At 45.1% G+C, this 19197-nt stretch overlaps 1 protein-coding gene across 5 annotated transcripts in view; it reads left to right on the forward strand.

Annotated features, from left to right (window-relative positions):
• Nucleotides 1–19197, forward strand: part of eml5 (EMAP like 5) — a 33906-nt gene that overhangs the window by 983 nt on the left and 13726 nt on the right. For all 5 annotated transcript variants that reach the window (XM_062557227.1, XM_062557226.1, XM_037487032.2 and 2 more), the window contains exons 2-14: nt 9877–10036; nt 11356–11454; nt 11850–11918; nt 14850–15035; nt 15603–15738; nt 16276–16477; nt 16754–16891; nt 17018–17274; nt 17394–17606; nt 17700–17867; nt 18454–18560; nt 18642–18760; nt 18908–19094. In XM_062557227.1, coding sequence (XP_062413211.1) covers nt 9877–10036; nt 11356–11454; nt 11850–11918; nt 14850–15035; nt 15603–15738; nt 16276–16477; nt 16754–16891; nt 17018–17274; nt 17394–17606; nt 17700–17867; nt 18454–18560; nt 18642–18760; nt 18908–19094 — 2041 coding nt within the window. The remainder of the gene's footprint in view (nt 1–9876; nt 10037–11355; nt 11455–11849; nt 11919–14849; nt 15036–15602; nt 15739–16275; nt 16478–16753; nt 16892–17017; nt 17275–17393; nt 17607–17699; nt 17868–18453; nt 18561–18641; nt 18761–18907; nt 19095–19197) is intronic.

The raw sequence follows: 19197 nt of genomic DNA on the forward strand, positions 1-19197 counted from the left end.
TTAACCAACAATGCAACGCAAAAATACACTTAATTAGTAAAAAAACATCACATCACAGTGATAATATAAAAAGAATGGGTTAACAGAAAATATTTATAATTTTGCTATTGATTGATTGTCTAAACAAAGAATTATAAAAATCTTTGGTAGAGATGGACATTGCTAGCACTGTTTTTTTGACATAAAGGGTTTTTCAAAAAGGCAGCCCACATGGGGGGCAATACCATGCACTTGAACAGAACACTAGTGTCCTTGAAAGGATCCTTAAACCTCAAACCTTTTTATAAATTTTTATGAAACACCGCACAATATGTTGCATGTAAGGCTCCTGCTTTCCAGCTGTTTCTCTGAATGTGACGCAACAGAAACCCATGTCTTACTATCCAGCGCTTGTGTTGTCATGTATGTGTGGGTTGGCCTGGAGATGACTACACTATGTCGGTAGTCAGCTGGACTCCTGCTCCATTATTAATGGACCAATAGAGAGGCTACCCTCCGCTTTGCAGTGGGTGAATTACCCGGGTTCCAGCATATGCTTGAGGAGTCACTGACTGCATGCGCAAGACTAATCAATGCAATCGTAATTAGTTTGTAAACCACCAAATCAACCATCTGTACATCTGTTCTTAAAGTGTTATTTCGTCTTTTGTTGCATTTTTTACACCCAGGCTGTTCAAAATGGATACAAAGCTTTGGCGGTTCAAACACATTTACAGTAAAATCTTACAGTTCTCTAACAGCCGTCTGTTACTGCTGACAGAGACCAGGTAAAATGTATTTAAAATGCAGATCTCAGAGGAGTGCTTGTGAAGCTCCCATGAACCCTCAACCCAGTCTCCAAAAAAAGCGTGAAATGGCTACGTTGGTCCACCGTGATAAACGTAGTCATGTTACGTTTTCCCCCAAAATAACGTTACTATGTTACGTTTCTTTTGGCCCATTCATTTACATTGCTTTGCAAATAGGTCACGTGACTATCAAGTTTCCCGTTAGTGAAAAGAAAAACATGGCGGACGGTCAGCATAATCTCGGTGAAAAACACAATATTTTAAGAAAGCATCAGCATTTGTATGCATTTCGATGGCATTTCTAGCGAGAAGTATGCGTTATTCTTTCATAATCTTCTATCAGAGACTGTAGAAGACCTTCCGTTTATTCGTTTCTGCGAAGATTTGAGTGTCCCTTTGGGAAAGCGTGGCTACGCAACGCCTTTAACGGCGCATTATTAAAAAAACACTTCCAGTGGGGGCGTTACCGTAAAGAAGCGTTCAGCCTTAAAGCCACTAATCGCCAAACAAAACAAACTCAAAGCACTCGAATCACATTATGACTTTTTAAACATAAATTCCGTTATTTTTATGAGTTTTCAATGAAAGAATGCATCATTTCCGGGGGTAGGCATGCCCGGGACATCCCGAATTATGGGCAATTTTGATTTGTCCAGCTTTTTGACAGCTCCAGTCCCGACTTCCAATCACAGCCTCCTAAATCAATGACGCGCCTTAAACTCTCGGTTCGAACATTACGTCTTGTTTACATGGGAAAGGGGGGCGGGGCTTCGCCCTCAGAGCGGAGCGTCATTTCTCGCTCCACACGTCTCCTCTTTTTACTGGCCAGGAAAACGGGCGATCTATCCCACGTGGGTCTGGCTCCATTCCATTGGCTCTGACGAATCCATAGAGAGGCGGGACTTATAATTTGCCCGGCAAACGGAGAGATTTGAGCTGCATTGCTTGCACTGTGCGTGAAGTGGCCGTGAGGCCTCCACTAAAGTCTCTCTCTATTTGTTCTGCTTTACTCAATAAAAGTAAAACCTTTACAGATATACTGTCCACACACTAGGCTAACATAATGGAGACTTCCAGGCTTCGTCCTTTATGTTTTATGGGGATAAAGCCCCTGTAAGTAGTTTTTTCCCAAGCAAATCTGAGTTTCTTCTTTTTTTGTGTGTCCCATACAAATATCAAAATATATATACTGATTTTCACATCCAAACACACTCACTTATGTTCCCTTTTATCATGACAACAAGAAATTTCAAGATATACCTTTTGCTTTCATAAATATGACAGTTTTAGTGTGTAAATGCCCAGCAGTGTACGGTCCGGGGGCCCCTATCGGGCCACTTGTTAGATGGTTCGATTAGTCTATCACTACTATACTTTGATCTGACGACTAATTTGCACATCATGCTCGTACCGGCATGGCTTCGCCCTTCCCAGGCATAGTTCATCATCTTCCGGGGTCCTATAGCCAGTGTTGGGAAAGTTTACTTTCTACATTAACTAGTTCAAAGTTTAGTTTACAAATTTTAAAAAGGAACTAGTTCAGTTCATAATTCAAAATATTTGAACTAAGTTCACGGTTCCAAAAAATGAACTAGTTCAGTTCTTTTTTTCCATACGTTGCTGCGAGCTATTTTTTTTTTAAATTATTGCCACAGCCCAGAACCACAGACAGCAATTATTTTATCAGTTTTAACACTGAAGCGATGCATCAGATTTAATCTTCTTATCCAATTTGAATCCTTATCCAACCAGGGTTTACATTAGCATTGAGGGGACAGCATTTCCCTAATGATTCTTTGATGCTATGTTGCTGTCTATTCACTCCACACTAGCAGCAGTTGCAGAGTTTACCCCTACACTACATTCTCAAACACATGCTGCTTAAATGGTCTTTTTTAAATAAGGAATTATTAAAAGAAAAACAGGACAGTAATCATTAAGGTGCAAATGTTTGCAAAGAAAGGTCAGATTCCTCCCATCCTCACCGACCTTGTCAGTAACTTCATAAACTCTTTATAATTGTTATACGCCGCCTCTTTGCTACACTTATTAATGCGTGTTTACGGTGTGTTTTCTATAGAAATCTGGTACCCCATTGAACGATGTTAAGCTGAACGAACGCGCCGTTCATAGACACCAGAATGAACGAGAACAGTGACGTTCATCGGGCATTAATACAGTACGTTCAGTTCACGTTCGCCCAAAATATCAACAAGTTTATGAACGCGTTCAGGCACAACACTGTCCCGAAAGGGCCGGGATCGCACCTCACCCAGCATGCCTCGGCCTTCACTTTTTTCACTACAGAGTTTTGTTGCACCCTGTGACTCCGGCGTTAGACTCCTTCGACTGAGTTTTAAGATGGGTTGGATGGGTTACTGACTAAAATTTATGCCCCCACCCCCTAACTGCCTCAGGGAAACTTGTAAATATAATAAGTCAAATAAGTCAAACAAGCAAGTTGTATCTGGTTTAACTCTTTTATTCCTGTAGGCGTTTTTTAGGTCTCATGCTGGAAATTGCATTTACACACTAAAACTAGGATAACGCATGTCTGATGATAGTGACAGTGAGTCTGTCGATCAAGATGAGGATGGAGACATAGTAGAGGTTGAAAATCCTCCTTGTTGAACACCCCACAATACATTCTGTGCTCCCTCTGGCATAACATTTCTAATGATATCATGTCCCCCCCTTCAGTATTTTAAGACATTCTTCAGGTTATTGTAGGCCAGTTGAATGTGTATGCCATAAAATTTGACACAAACAAGCCCTTTAAGTTTACATGTTTTGTATGTGGATTTTGTACATACAGTGTTGGTCATTTCATTTCTTTGTTTAATATTTTTGAATTTATGTTTGAATCCATTTGTGGTTAATGTGCTCAAAATGCACTACTTTCTTAATGCTTACATTGCTTGTTTGACTTATTATATTTACAAGTTGCCCTGAGGCAACAGACCTAAATCAAGTTAGGGGGTGGGGGCATATATTTTAGTCGGTAACCCATCAAACCCATCTAACAAGTGGCCCGATAGGGGCCCTCGGACCGTACACTGCTGGGCATTTACACACTAAAACTGTATGATTTATGAAAGCAAAAGGTTTATCTTGAAATTTCTTGTTGTCATGATTCAAGGGAACATACACTCACCGGCCACTTTATTAGGTACCCCATGCTAGTAACGGGTTGGACCCCCTTTTGCCTTCAGAACTGCCTCAATTCTTCGTGGCATAGATTCAACAAGGTGCTGGAAGCATTCCTCAGGGAGTTTGGTCCATATTGACATGATGGCATCACACAGTTGCCGCAGATTTGTCGGCTGCACATCCATGATGCGAATCTCCCGTTCCACCACATCCCAAAGATGCTCTATTGGATTGAGATCTGGTGATTGTGGAGGCCATTTGAGTACAGCGAACTCATTGTCATGTTCAAGAAACCAGTCTGAGATGATTCCAGCTTTATGACATGGCGCTTTATCCTGCTGAAAGTAGCCATCAGAAGTTGGGTACATTGTGGTCATAAAGGGATGGACATGGTCAGCAACAATACTCAGGTAGGCTGTGGCGTTGCAACGATGCTCAATTGGTACCAAGGGGCCCAAAGAGTGCCAAGAAAATATTCCCCACACCATGACACCACCACCACCAGCCTGAACCGTTGATACAAGGCAGGATGGATCCATGCTTTCATGTTGTAGACGCCAAATTCTGACCCTACCATCCGAATGTCGCAGCAGAAATCGAGACTCATCAGACCAGGCAACGTTTTTCCAATCTTCTATTGTCCAATTTCGATGAGCTTGTGCAAATTGTAGCCTCAGTTTCCTGTTCTTAGCTGAAAGGAGTGGCACCCGGTGTGGTCTTCTGCTGCTGTAGCCCATCTGCCTCAAAGTTCGACGTACTGTGCGTTCAGAGATGCTCTTATGCCCACCTTGGTTGTAACGGGTGGTTATTTGAGTCACTGTTGCCCTTCTATCAGGTCGAACCAGTCTGGCCATTCTCCTCTGACCTCTGGCATCAACAAGGCATTTCCGCCCACAGAACTGCCGCTCACTGGATGTTTTTTCTTTTTCGGACCATTCTCTGTAAACCCTAGAGATGGTTGTGCGTGAAAATCCCAGTAGATTAGCAGTTTCTGAAATACTCAGACCAGCCCTTCTGGCACCAACAATCATGCCACGTTCAAAGTCACTCAAATCACCTTTCTTCCCCATACTGATGCTCGGTTTGAACTGCAGGAGATTGTCTTGACAATGTCTACATGCCTAAATGCACTGAGTTGCCGCCATGTGATTGGCTGCTTAGTAATTAAGTGTTAACGAGCAGTTGGACAGGTGTACCTAATAAAGTGGCCGGTGAGTGTAAGTGAGTGTGTTTGGATGTGAAAATCAGTATATATATTTTGATATTTGTATGGGACACACAAAAAAAGAAGAAACTCAGATTTGCTTGGGAAAAAACTACTTACAGGGGCTTTATCCCCATAAAACATAAAGGAAGAAGCCTGGAAGTCTCCATTATGTTAGCCTAGTGTGTGGACAGTATATCTGTAAAGGTTTTACTTTTATTGAGTAAAGCAGAACAAATAGAGAGAGACTTTAGTGGAGGCCTCACGGCCACTTCACGCACAGTGCAAGCAATGCAGCTCAAATCTCTCCGTTTGCCGGGCAAATTATAAGTCCCGCCTCTCTATGGATTCGTCAGAGCCAATGGAATGGAGCCAGACCCACGTGGGATAGATCGCCCGTTTTCCTGGCCAGTAAAAAGAGGAGACGTGTGGAGCGAGAAATGACGCTCCGCTCTGAGGGCGAAGCCCCGCCCCCCTTTCCCATGTAAACAAGACGTAATGTTCGAACCGAGAGTTTTAGGCGCGTCATTGATTTAGGAGGCTGTGATTGGAAGTCGGGACTGTAGCTGTCAAAAAGCTGGACAAATCAAAATTGCCCATAATTCGGGATGTCCCGGGCATGCCTACCCCCGGAAATGATGCATTCTTTCATTGAAAACTCATAAAAATAACGGAATTTATGTTTAAAAAGTCATAATGTGATTCGAGTGCTTTGAGTTTGTTTTGTTTGGCGATTAGTGGCTTTAAGGCTGAACGCTTCTTTACGGTAACGCCCCCACTGGAAGTGTTTTTTTAATAATGCGCCGTTAAAGGCGTTGCGTAGCCACGCTTTCCCAAAGGGACACTCAAATCTTCGCAGAAACGAATAAACGGAATGTCTTCTACAGTCTCTGATAGAAGATTATGAAAGAATAACGCATACTTCTCGCTAGAAATGCCATCGAAATGCATACAAATGCTGATGCTTTCTTAAAATATTGTGTTTTTCACCGAGATTATGCTGACCGTCCGCCATGTTTTTCTTTTCACTAACGGGAAACTTGATAGTCACGTGACCTATTTGCAAAGCAATGTAAATGAATGGGCCAAAAGAAACGTAACATAGTAACGTTATTTTGGGGGAAAACGTAACATGACTACGTTTATCACGGTGGACCAACGTAGCCATTTCACGCTTTTTTTGGAGACTGGGTTGGAACCCTTCCTTTGACTTATACTATTCTGGCACCACCAGGAGCAATCCTCCGCAGATGCAGTGCTGAATAACCGTCGGACTGCTCTCACATTGCATTAACCCCAGAAAAAGACGCAGCCCGCTTCAAATAGCCCAAAAGAAATCAATAGCCTCTTTCGTTTGTTGCTCTTGTTTTCCTTTTTCTTCTTTTTTTTTGGCTGTTTATGAGCTAAATCTGTGTTTTAGTTCATGAATTAATTGCTGGCCTTGTTTCTCCCGCCTGGTTCTGTCTCACCCTGCGGCCCTTTGAGACTATTCTCCCAGTCAGATGCGAAGGAGCTAATAGACAGGTTTTCACATTAATGAAAGGCTCCGCTGTCTATGACCGTGCATCAAAGAAACAAGATAGTCGGACCTTCTTTTGCTGGTTTGGCACCTAAATTAAATTCACAGGTTATTGAGCAACGAATGAATACTGTGAGGATGTAAATTTGCAGTTGTTAAAACCCCCCCTTAAGTGTTAGTTAAATGTGTAGTATTACATTTCTTTCCTGTTCTTTCCTCATACCACTCTTCAAATGTTGAACACTCTTACAGCTCAGATAAATATTCCAGTCTAAACCCCAAAGAACCTGAAACGACTGTTTAAAACCTTCCGGAGTCGGTACCTTGTTGACATGAACCTGAAAAATGCACCCAAATACATTCATGCATACCGAATTGGAAGCAGAATGACTAAATAATGCTTTGGGTTTGTGATCCCTTAGTTCCCATAAACAATTGCAAACTAAGAATTACACACAATCCTGTCGAGGAGGGAGGGGTTTTGGGGAAAGATAATACTTGAGATATTTTGTAATGATAAGAACACAAATTTCTGTCCCATCATGTCTTAAGACAGCTAGCTTCTTTTTTCGGCTGGTCTCCTGAATCTTGGCTAATTCATATTGTTTGTTTTGATGGAGGGGGAGGGTTAACGAAAGGGTGTTATGGACACAGGAATAAAAGGCTGTGTCATGTTACACTATTTTATTGATGATATTCGTTATGATGGACCACGGCCAGAGTTATGGATTATGGATGCCAGACTGAGACTGGTCTTGTTTCCGCGAGGTGAGAGAGACGCAGTGAATCCGTGAACTGCGGAAGCTAAAAAAGGGCAAATGAATGAGCTAAAATAAAAATGACAAAACTGAGTAGCATGTTATAGAAAGTTTGATAAACATGCATTATAGTGGTGGGTTTTCTAGGAGTGAAACTATTGGACAAATTAAAGCTGTGCATGTGAAACAAATGACTTACTGGAGTATTAAGTAAATATGTGGGAATATGTGTATAGATATGTACATTGATAACCACCATGTTTCACTCATTAGTGTATCAATCTTCAATCTTCATTAGAGTATCAATTTTTTATGTGGATTGATTGAAAGTTCACCTAGTACTTAAAATAGAAAGCATAATAGCAACAACTCCCATTGTTGGTGACAATGCTGTCTGCCCATGATTTTGCTTTAAATCTTTGCACATATTTCGGTGCTCTGTGCAGAGTGTCAGAGAGATGCCCTCCTGTCCCATCATCACTGTGAGTATAGCCTGTAAAGAGCAGGTCTGTCTCCCCCAATTAGGATCCTCCAGAGACCAGTACAGTTACTTAGTGCAGTGGCATGATTCAGCATCATTGTCGCAACGGTTCTAGAAATAAACTCTGAAAGACGTCTCATTTAAGTGAAAATGTTATAAATGTTTCCCACAGAAAAGGTAAAAGCAGCTACAATGCTCTGATATTCTACTTTACCCTCACTTAGAAAGACTCAGTTAACAGAACTATTCATTTTGTAGAATGTTAGTGCATTTATAAGTTGATTATATGAAGCATCACCATGAATAGAAGTTACAATAGTTATGAGTGGGTAAATGGTGAGTGTCGTGTTATTCTGGTTTATTTAAAATAAACTAAATGTGTCTTTGCATCTTCCACCTAAAAATAACAAACTCCTCTGGCTGTTTATTTGCCTCCTATCTACACGATAGTTGCTGCAGGGTTAAGCCAGTCTAGTAATACAGGACTTGGCAGACGGAAGACCGTCTATATTAAACAGGAGAGCCCCCGGTGGTGCACTGCAGGCTGCAAGTCATCAGTGAACAGAAATGGAAATGAAACAGCAATCTTGTCGCTGACTCAAAAGAGTGACATGCACACGCACATATGTACACGTTATGTGCTGGCAGGACGGGAAAACAAAAGTGAAAGTGAAAGTCTGGCTGAGTTTCCTTTTAAATTCTTTTGGCACGAGACTGACTCCAAAGCTGTTGGACATTCTATTCTTTAGTTTCTGCGTTTCATGGAGGGTCAGAGCAGACACATCGTCTGTGCACCACCTGCTCGAGCCGAGGCGCTTTCTCTGCCGCGTCGGTCTGCATCTCAAAGGGGTCCAGTCATGCTTCTTTCCTCTTCCTCTGAATGCTATTTATAGTTGCTTGCTCTGATTATGTAATTCATCTTAAAAAAAACAAAACAAAACAAAAAAACAACAAGATGCCATTGTGCCAGGTTGGAGAGAGGTTCAACAAAGGAGGTGAGAAGCGGATGATGAGAGAAAACAAGGAGAGCCGAGGGAGGACAAACATCGGGCCTGTCGGGCCTCACGTGCCGCAGTCGGCAAAAAAAATGTCTTTTTCTCGAGTCCTCAGTGACAGCATGTTCCGAATGCAGATGAGGTTCAGCTTGAGCTTGAAATCGTGGGAGGACGAGGATGGAGATGTGAGATGTAGATTGAGGTGTAGAGTGAGGGAGGAGGAGGAGAGCCTCGTTTGTCCTGCTATTTGAATTCAAGCCAGGATTAGACATTCCGGAGAGCAGTTGGCGAAACAGGCAGCCTGATTATAATGGGGAGGTGGGGAGGAGGGGGGGGGGGGGGGGGGGGTCTGTTGCAGCATAAAATATCTAGACCGGGACAGGGCAAGAGGAAGAATTGCCCAGTGAATCACTCAGGCCTTGCCTGGAACGTGACTGGCGGGCCGCTGAAAGGCCGGGTCGGGGAGGGGGGGGGGAGGGAGGGACAGCTTCATTCGGCAGGCTGTTGCTCAGCTGTAGAGTGGCAATGCTTGTGGGTGGGGGGGAGGCACGAGTGGAGGGGAGGGGGAGCGCCGAGATTATGTAACAGTTTTACAAATATATGCCCGGTGATGCGAGGAAATCCCAAATGAAATGGGCAGAGAGTAGATCAAGAGGGGGGGGCTGAAAAAATGGAAGAAAAAGGTTCGCAGGTTGATTTTTATACATTGTGAACACCCTGCATGCTTATTTGAGCGTGACTGAGTTAATTGGACCATGTCACCTCGCCAAGCTGCCCCCTGTGCCTTCCTCTCCAGACCCATCACAGACTTAACGTGCTCATCTCATCCCAGTGGTTTCCGCTGGGAGGTGAATCCCGCCGTTTGCTCCCCGCACGCACGCACACACACACACACACACACGGCAATAGGGCAACGCTGACCAGATGTTTTCTCTTTCTCTCTCTCTCTCTCTCTCTCTCTCTCTCTCTCTCTCTGTACAGTTTAGCGCTTCATCCGGAGCGCGTGTTGGTGGCCACAGGACAGGTGGGCAAGGAGCCTTACATCTGCGTATGGGACTCCTACACCGTGCAGACCGTGTCCATCCTGAAGGATGTGCACTCGCATGGCATCGCGTGCCTGGCCTTCGACCTGGAGGGGCAGGTACAGTCGTTCAAAGGCCTTAAATATTCTTAGCAACCAGCATCCGGATAAAAGGAACATGCAACTATTATTAGTTACTTTTGAAATTAAACCGTCCCATCTTTTGAGCTTCCTGCAGCTCCCTACAAACTTGCCACAAGTCAATATTTACACAGTGCAGCCTCCACTCAATGTTGATTTGGACTATGAAAATCGATACTGTGCGGAAGCATCTCTAGGTTTTAATCTTTAGAAGTCTCTGTTCCCCCGTGGGACCTCCCACAGTTACACCTCCTGCATTTTGCAGTGAAAGAAAAGGAGAGGACCCTTTGCTGTTTTCCCGCTCGGGTCTAGAGAGACGGGGATTTAGATAAAATGTGACAATGTCTCTAGCCAGAGGAGCCTGCTTCGCTTCTCAGTTTAGCAGCTCCATTTATTCTCTCTCCTTCCTGGTTGAGAGAAAATCAGAGCTGAACTCAAAGAAATCCAGAGTAATGCCTTGTGCCATGACCCTGTCCCTCTATTAAAGCAATAGCAAAATGACATCTCTTGTAGGTATTTCAGTATGAGCCGTAGTGGTGACGGCTGGTGAGAAGAGTGTAACTCACGACCTTTGTTGTATTATATGTGTTAAATACTCAGAGTATTCCAACCACCCCACACAGCGCACTATGCTTTGTTTAAGGTGACTCATTTATAGATATAAAATCTGCCTGTTGCATAATCGCAGACATTGAACGTCCCTTATATTTAACAGTGAAAGGCCCTCTTATATTTGGACTCTCAGCTGTCACATGGGATATATGGGCTGGAGGTCTTTTTAATAGTTGTTTGGACATTTACCCATTGAACAAAAATACCATAACCAAAGTAATTAGGATTTTTCACCCTGCTGTGGATGTACTTTTAAACCTTATAGTCCACATTCTCTTTGCTCATCATTCAAATACAGACTTCTCTTAATACATGTTAAAACAGTGCAAATGCCCCAGCAGAGACTTCCCTTCATAACTGAACTCTTATTCAACAGAGGCTACAAGGACACCCTTTATGGTGTGAGTGCAGGATTTCCATAAGAGCTGCTCTCCTCTCTGCTGCTGCTGCCTACTCACTCACTCACTCACTCACTCACTCACTCACTCACTCGCTCGCTATATGGGGCTCCTCCAGCAAACGCACTAAAATGTGCTCACTGGAAGTGCCAGCGGCCGGACAACTGTTCTCTGTAGCCGTTTTTAACCCTGTGCCACTGTGAACCCAACTTTAGACTGTTTTGCAGAGATTACGGGGACACAGTCAGATGAATTTGATGGTATTTTGCTTTGCTCTCATCCGCACAGTGCCTGGTGTCCGTGGGTTTGGACTCTAAAAACACAATCTGCGTGTGGGACTGGAGGAGAGGAAAGGTTCTGGCAGCCGCTCCCGGTCACACAGACAGAGTAAGGACTCTTTCTTCCCCCCCCCCCCCCCCCTCCCCCCCACCTCCCCATCTCTGTCACAAGCTCAGCATCGACCGCCTCCATTAGCTGTAGACGCCGGATTGATTGCCGGCCCAAAGGGGACGTGAGCAAGTTAGGCCGGATTGGTTGTGAGCTTTCCAGAGCCCGTCTGGGAGGGTGCAATAACAATGAAGAGGAATTTAAAAAAGATGAAACACAGGCAGCTGTTGTTTTTGAATTCAGCCCACATATATTACAAAGCAGCTTTTAACTAAATGAACATGACATTAAAGATTTACACAAAAGATCAATATGCTGCATTATTAATATGCCTTGTATGATGTGGTTTTGTTTGTCCAACAATATCTAATTCACTGTATGTTTTTGCCCCACAGATATTTGACATATCATGGGATTTGTACCAGCCAAGCAAGCTTGTAAGCTGTGGTGTCAAACATATCAAGGTACAGAAACTTTGGGGTCATTTCACAGCGTGCAGATCACAGCCGGCTCCTGGGAGCTGGAGTTTGTTCGCGTCATTTGCATAATATTTTGAAAAGTTTTTGGAGTTCTGAATAATCCGTTGGCTCCCAGCCTCCATCTTTCCTTGTCTTCACTGCTTTATCTACATGACCATATCAAAGTCTTAAAATAGATGTAGGCAATTTCACTTTATGGTTACGGGGCATGTAGCATAAGTAGGACAGGCAATGACTAACAGTCTCTTTCTTCACATTTGTAGTAATCTCCGCTGGGGAGAAGAAAAATGTTTTAATTTGGTGGGGGAACCAAGAGGCTGCTACTCAGACGCTCCCTCCTCAGCTCTCCTCATTCAGCTTTTCTTCACGGCAACACAAACTGTTGCTGGGCTCCATTCCCCTTCTCGGCCCCCTGTCTGTATCGCTTCTTTTTCACAGAAGAGTAGTGCCCGTAAATCTTTAATCAGTTCCTGCAGGGTGTCTTCGCCAAAACCTTCCCTCGGGGGACGTAGTGGTGTTCTTTGAGTGCCGTGGCCGCTATAGGAAAGAACAGGGAGTCCGGAGAAAAACGTCAGAAAGTCATTGAATCTCCTGCTTGGGTGGGAAATGTGACCAGTGGACCTGTGAGGCCTGATGTAGTTTGGATGTGCATGTAGTACACTGGGGTGTAGCATGATGACTCCCCCATCTCAACTTAACCCCCCCCCCCCCCCCCCCCCCCCAGTCCAATTTTGAATCCTCCAGTGGTGCCCCTCCTCCTCTTTTCCTTCCCTCCTGGTCTCCTGATGCCAAGGCAATCCAGCAATTGTCCCACATAATTCCCCTGCCTTCACCCTGCGGACCATGTGACATCTGCTCGCCGGCCCTGTGCTCGCTCAGCGATTATAGCACTCAGAGCACCCAGGAGATTTAGTCCCAGTAATCCACTCACCAGCGGGCTCAGGAATACTCAACCTCTTGTGGCGGTGAACAACGGTCGCTGCTCCTCCTTACCAAGCTGCTCCCTGGCTAATTATACAGTCATTTGTGTGTTTTTTCGCCAGGGGAAGTATTAGAAAATGTTTTTCCTGATTATCTCGAGACAATTCAGATCTAACTTCAACTTTTTTTGGTTGTATCACACAACTTATATCATACCATGATGTGTCAAAAATATATTTTTGATATTTATCAACAGTCCCTTATGAAATGAATTGAAGGCGTCCGCTCTGCCTAGTTTCACTATGTCGTCATTATGAAGTCACGCATTGCTTTGACCACAAGATCCGTCCACACCATTTTTTCTGATAAAAAAAAATAATCTTAACCTCCAGGTGTGATCTGATCTCGGCTCCACGTAGACGAATGGGAGACGGCAGCTTAGATAAAAATCTGCTTCCAGCAACGCTGGCACCCGGACATCTTATTTACTTTACATTAAGCTGCCAAAAGATTGACCTCCGTTAGCGTAGCATTTAGCGCTGTGACACCTTTGGGGGCAGGGTAGCTGTAGTCTGACATTGTGCTACGGATGATGCAGTGGCTGATGGCTTGCAACACTGTCTGCATGAATTGCATTTAAAAGATTCTCCTTGTAGTGATGGTGCACGCAATTAAACTAATGAAATATATCGCTAATGACAGGTTAAGAGGAACAGCGTCCATTATAGTAGCAGGGTTCTCTGGAGGACGTTTGAGGAAAGAAAGCGTGTTATTCAGAGAAAGCAATGGTAGCTGTGTATTGATTTCATTTTTCTCCTTTCTACCTTTCTGAAGTGTTCTGCCTCTCCCTCTGTGCTTTCCACTGCTGGCCTGAGTGTAAACCCCCCCCCGCAGCATCTCGTCTCCTCTCAGCAGCGTAGGGATTAGCCGCCGCCCGTGTCTCGCTGCCTTATCAGTTGCGTCCAGGGAGGGCTGTGCAGTCACGTCGCATCCATCCCCGCTGCCTTCACCACAGACTGGGCCACAATCCCCCCCCCCCCCCCTTCCCCTTACCGCGCCCATCTCAGCCAAACCTTCCACATACCCAGCACTTGACACACTTCAACTCCCCATCTATACCACTCCTGAATACACACAGCGCCTGATCTTAACCACATGACCTTCAGCCTAGACCCGCTCACACACACTGTAGCTCATGCACATGCAGCTACTCCCCCGGAGCTCTGTTAGCACCTCGGGATTAGGAAAGATGTTTGATGCTTGATTGCAGCGCTGTATCTGAGGCGGTGATGCCCGTTTCTGATAATCGATCCGTCCTGTCAGCGCACGCACGGCGGCCCCATCAGCCAGCAGGAGAGTTGTTAGCAGCTCATTTCACCTACAATTTCTTCATTGTCTTCGCAGAGTCAACCTGGTTCAATGTTTGTTTTTGTTTTTGTCAATGAACCAGGTGTCAGGTGTTGTGCATGAGCATTTTCCATTGCTGCTGCTCGGGGGGTGATGAGTTTGTCTCATGTCTTGTGCCGCGTTCCCCCCCCCCCCCCTCTTGAGCTTCCTCGCTGTGATCCCATCTCCATGCAGACAGACCGTCTCTCTTTCGCTCTCTCCTCGTTTTGATGGATTTCGCCCCCTCAGACAAGGCTGTGGCGGTGCATCCCAATGACCTTGTTCATAAGTAATGAGTCATGCGTGTGTCTGTGCATGCTGATCAGGTGTTTGAAACACTGACCCCCCAGCAAGACTCCCCAGTGTCACGTCAAGAGGGGAGGGAAGCATTCAAATTTGACTTTACTTTCCCTCAAGGTCTCTGTGAATGCGTCCGTGTTTTTAATGAAGTCGAACCATAAATGACTTCATTGTTTTCATTCTTTTGTATCCAAATGTTCTGTAATTGTCCATTTCAATTGTCATGGCTAATGAAAGGGGATTAGAGGGGGGGGGGGGGGGGGGGTATTAGCCACCATAATCTTTCACTCTTTCTGTTTGTGTTTGCAGTTTTGGAGCTTATGCGGCAATGCTCTCACCCCCAAACGTGGTGTTTTCGGCAAAACGGGGGATCTCCAAACCATCCTCTGCCTCGCCTGTGCCAAGGACGAGGTCACGTATTCAGGTGCCTTGAATGGCGACATCTACGTGTGGAAAGGGATCAATCTGATGAAGACAGTGCAAGGAGCTCACGGGGTGAGTTGTTTGTGTGTTCTTTGCGTGCCCGAAGCAGACTCTGCACCCGGCTGCACCATGCACAAAAGAGTCCCAGTAAATCTGGTCAACTTAAACCGTGGTCAGAACCATGCACGCCGGCTTCATTTGATGCCGCTCAGTGGGAAAGGATCAGCCCTTTTGCTCCACAGGATTAAATGATATCTATGGGATCAACAAATGGGGTGAGGGGAAGGGTGGATGAGTGGATGGGGGAGGGAATTATAACTACAGTACATGTTCACTGCTGCTTTTTGTACTACCAACTGCTCACTGAGGGCTCAACAATGTGCCTCCCTCTGTGTACGGATACTCTACGGCAAAGGAGGTCACCGGTAGAATTTTGTCAGTACAACAAAATAAAGATAGGACATCTACCCTCACCTAGTTCTGTGATATCTTGCAGCCCTGGTTGCAGGTTTGTAATGATGAAATCCTTAAACAAATGCCTGGCTGAGCAGCAGCACTATACGGCCTGTAGCTGGGGCTGATTCTGTCATTGCTAATTTATTGTGCAGATCCTCACTGACAGCCTGTCATTTCCTCCAGTCAGGGATTTTCAGCATGAATGTCTGTGAAGAGGGCTTTGCCACCGGGGGCCGAGATGGCTGCGTCCGGCTGTGGGATCTCAACTTCAAACCAATTACGCTCATTGATCTCAGGGAAACAGACCAAGGGTACAAAGGTGATGTCAAGCTGCCTCACTTTTCCTTTAATCTGAGTGCAGAAAGGTTGCAGACCAAACTTTGGTCTCCTGAGGCACTGGAAGAATTATGTAAATCAAAACAAAAATTCTATCTTCTTCTTACTGACATTTTCCTTCTTGTTTTTTTTATTTTCTCCATCCCTTGTATTTATAATATTGGACCTAACAGTAGCTAGAGGGAAATTAGGAGAGGTGGGTAATTTGATTACAGACATTAGTTTATAACAATGTCGGAACAGATGTTATGTTCTCCTATGTGTAGGGAACATGCTTCCCCCATCCTCTTCTGGCAGTGTGACCCAGAGTCACTGGGCAGATTTGCTTGTATTTCCTTGTTAAATTCTCCTTCCTGGGTAGACCGCAGATGGCTATTTGTACCTTCTGTCTTCATTACCCCCCCCGTGGTGTTACCTTATAATTATTGTGTCGGCATTTGTAAACGTTTGACTGATTCCGTTTTAACATGTTTATTCATCTTTTTCGTGATCTTTACGTGCATCGGTGTCCTTTTCACAGGGCTGTCTGTGCGCAGCGTGTGCTGGCGTGGAGATCACATCCTGGTGGGCACGCAAGACAGCGAGATCTTTGAGGTGGTGGTCCACGACCGCACGAAGCCCTTCCTCATCATGCAGGGTCACTGTGAGGGGGAGCTGTGGGCTCTGGCTGTCCACCCCACCAAGCCTCTGGCCATGACGGGAAGTGATGATCGATCAGTCAGGTGAAGCTGCGAAACATTCGGGGAATTTCTGAAGTAGCATAATAAGCTAAACACAAATTCAGGAACATTCACAGTTTTTTAAATATGAAAGACACTTTGCTTTCTGATCGGCTCCTGCGCACAAGAGTGTGGCACCAAGGGTTTTATTAATTAAAATCTACACTCAGAAGCTAAACACATTACAGTGCAGACTCAACGCACATCACTGCCGTGGTTTTTTGACAATGTAATCCCGTCAGTGCTCTACATTTGTCCTACTTCCCTCTGTGTCTAAAGGATATGGAGTCTCATAGATCACGCGCTGATAGCTCGCTGTAACATGGAGGAGCCTATCCGCTGTGCAGCCGTCAGCACGGATGGCATCCACCTGGCCCTGGGGATGAAGGACGGCTCCTTCACCGTTCTCCGAGTCAGGTGGGTGAAAATTCAAAAGTCCCCATCTGGTCCTGCTTGGATCCTGTGCAGCGGCTACTGTGACGAAGAGCTTCATCGTTTTGAGTCCGTTTCAGCTCTTTCATTCAAGCTGCATTTCTCCTCCAGAGACATGACAGAGGTGGTCCACATAAAGGACAGGAAGGAAGCCATCCACGAGTTGAAGTATTCCCCCGACGGGGCCCACTTGGCTGTCGGCTCTAACGATAATTCAGTGGACATCTACGGGGTGGTGCAGAGGTACAAGAAGGTGGGCGAGTGCACTGGCTCCAACAGCTTCATCACGCACATGGACTGGTCCACGGACAGCAAGTATCTTCAGATCAACGACGGCAGCGGCAGGAGGCTTTTCTACAGGATGCCAAGTAAATGAAAAATATTTTAATCATTTAATGGCAATTGGGAAAACGGCCCAAAAGTTGCTTTGATTAGATACTGGAACAGAGCTTCTTTTTGAGATCGAGTCTTTCTGTCTTCTGTCGAGGTGGGAAGGAGGTGAGCAACAGGGAAGAGCTGAAGTTGGTGCAGTGGGCCTCATGGACGTGTGTATTGGGCCCGGAGGTCAATGGAATATCGCCCAAGTACTCAGACATCAATGACATTAACTCTGTAGACGCAAACTTCAACAATCAAGTCTTAGTGACAGCTGACGACTACGGATTAGTGAAACTTTTACGATATCCATGTATAAAAAAAGGTAAAAAAATTCCCAATGTTTTCATTTTTTTGAAGTTTTAAGTTCTGATATTATTATCTGGCGTATTAATGATTCATTTCAACTTGATTCTAGGTGCAAAATTTAAAAAATATTTAGGTCATTCAGCCCACATAACCAACGCCAGATGGTCACATGACTACCAGTGGGTCATAACTATCGGTGGTGCTGATCACTCTGTGTTCCAGTGGAAGTTTGTTCCTGAAAGAAAGTCTAAAGAGGCTGTGCATATAGCGCCGCAAGGTAAGATGATGCCCTCATTGATGTATGACGTAGGCATGTGGGATCCATCTTCTCGTGCACCTCTGCACAACGTGAAACCAACTTCTCAGTTACCTTTTAGGGGTTGTATGAATGGCCGGCTATTACAACATACTCTGCTGCTAAACCAGTATACTAGATTGTTCCCTTCCCGTACATTTCCCTCAGAACTGCTATTACTCTAAAGCTCTGAATTGGAGAGGCCATTACATTCATGGTCCAATAAAACGTAATAAAGCTATAAGTACAGTTGTCCTTTCCAAGACAGAGACAGAGCTTTGCTTTCTGAAATTAAAACACATACTAACAACCTTTCCTTTTAATTTTCCTAATGGATCTGGTGAGTAGCTGCCAGTTCTGCTTATTGACTTGGCTTGGCACGGCGTTCTTATGCCGCGTCAGCATTTTTTGGGCGTGAGTAATGCCACTGTGAAGCACGAATGCTTAATAAATGGGAGGTTTCACCGGAGTGGGCCCTCACTTCTCCTGAAACAGGATTCAGGGAGTTCTCACAGGAGGAATGTGTGTCCGATTTAAAGACACGGAAGGACCTTGTTTCTGCCTGCAGAGACCTTGGCGGACTCTAACAGTGAAGAGTCGGACTCTGATCAGTCAGACGTTCCCGAGATGGACTCAGAAATCGAGCAGGAGACTCAGCATACGTATCGACGGCAGGTTTGTGATCGCATCAAACATCTTCCCCGTTCTAACTGGGCTCCCTAATGGTGGTCTGCACACTTCTCTACGTGCGTCCAGGTTTATAAAGAAGATCTACCTCAGCTCAAGGAGCAGTGCAAAGAGAAGCATCGAGCAACCGCCATGAAGAAGAAAGAGCGAGCGCCGGGCAGCGGGGTGAAGCTGCACTTCATTCACGGGTAGGTTTTTAACAAAAATGTTTATCATGCGGCATCCTAACAGAGAAATCCTGCCACGGTTGGTATTGTAAGATGGGTTTCAAGTAGGCGAGGCACCTTCAATTAACATCCAAGCCCTTCACGTAGTCTACTCTCTTTTCTTTGCAGCTACAGGGGCTATGACTGCAGAAGCAACCTGTTCTACACTCAGACCGGGGAGATCGTCTACCATGTTGCTGCCATCGGGGTTGTGTACAACAGGCAGCAGAATACCCAACGTTTCTACATGGGCCATGATGATGACATCCTCTGTCTGGCCATCCACCCCCTCAAGGACTTTGTAGCGACAGGACAAGTAGCTGCCTGCACTCACTGACATCAAATATTCCGCACTTCTTTCAGCTTAGCTGAACTAGATCATTTGCCCCATCAGATGCAGAAGGAGCTTGTGTACATGG

Source organism: Pungitius pungitius, chromosome 14 (genome assembly GCF_949316345.1).
Source record: "Pungitius pungitius chromosome 14, fPunPun2.1, whole genome shotgun sequence".
Taxonomy (NCBI): domain Eukaryota; kingdom Metazoa; phylum Chordata; class Actinopteri; order Perciformes; family Gasterosteidae; genus Pungitius; species Pungitius pungitius.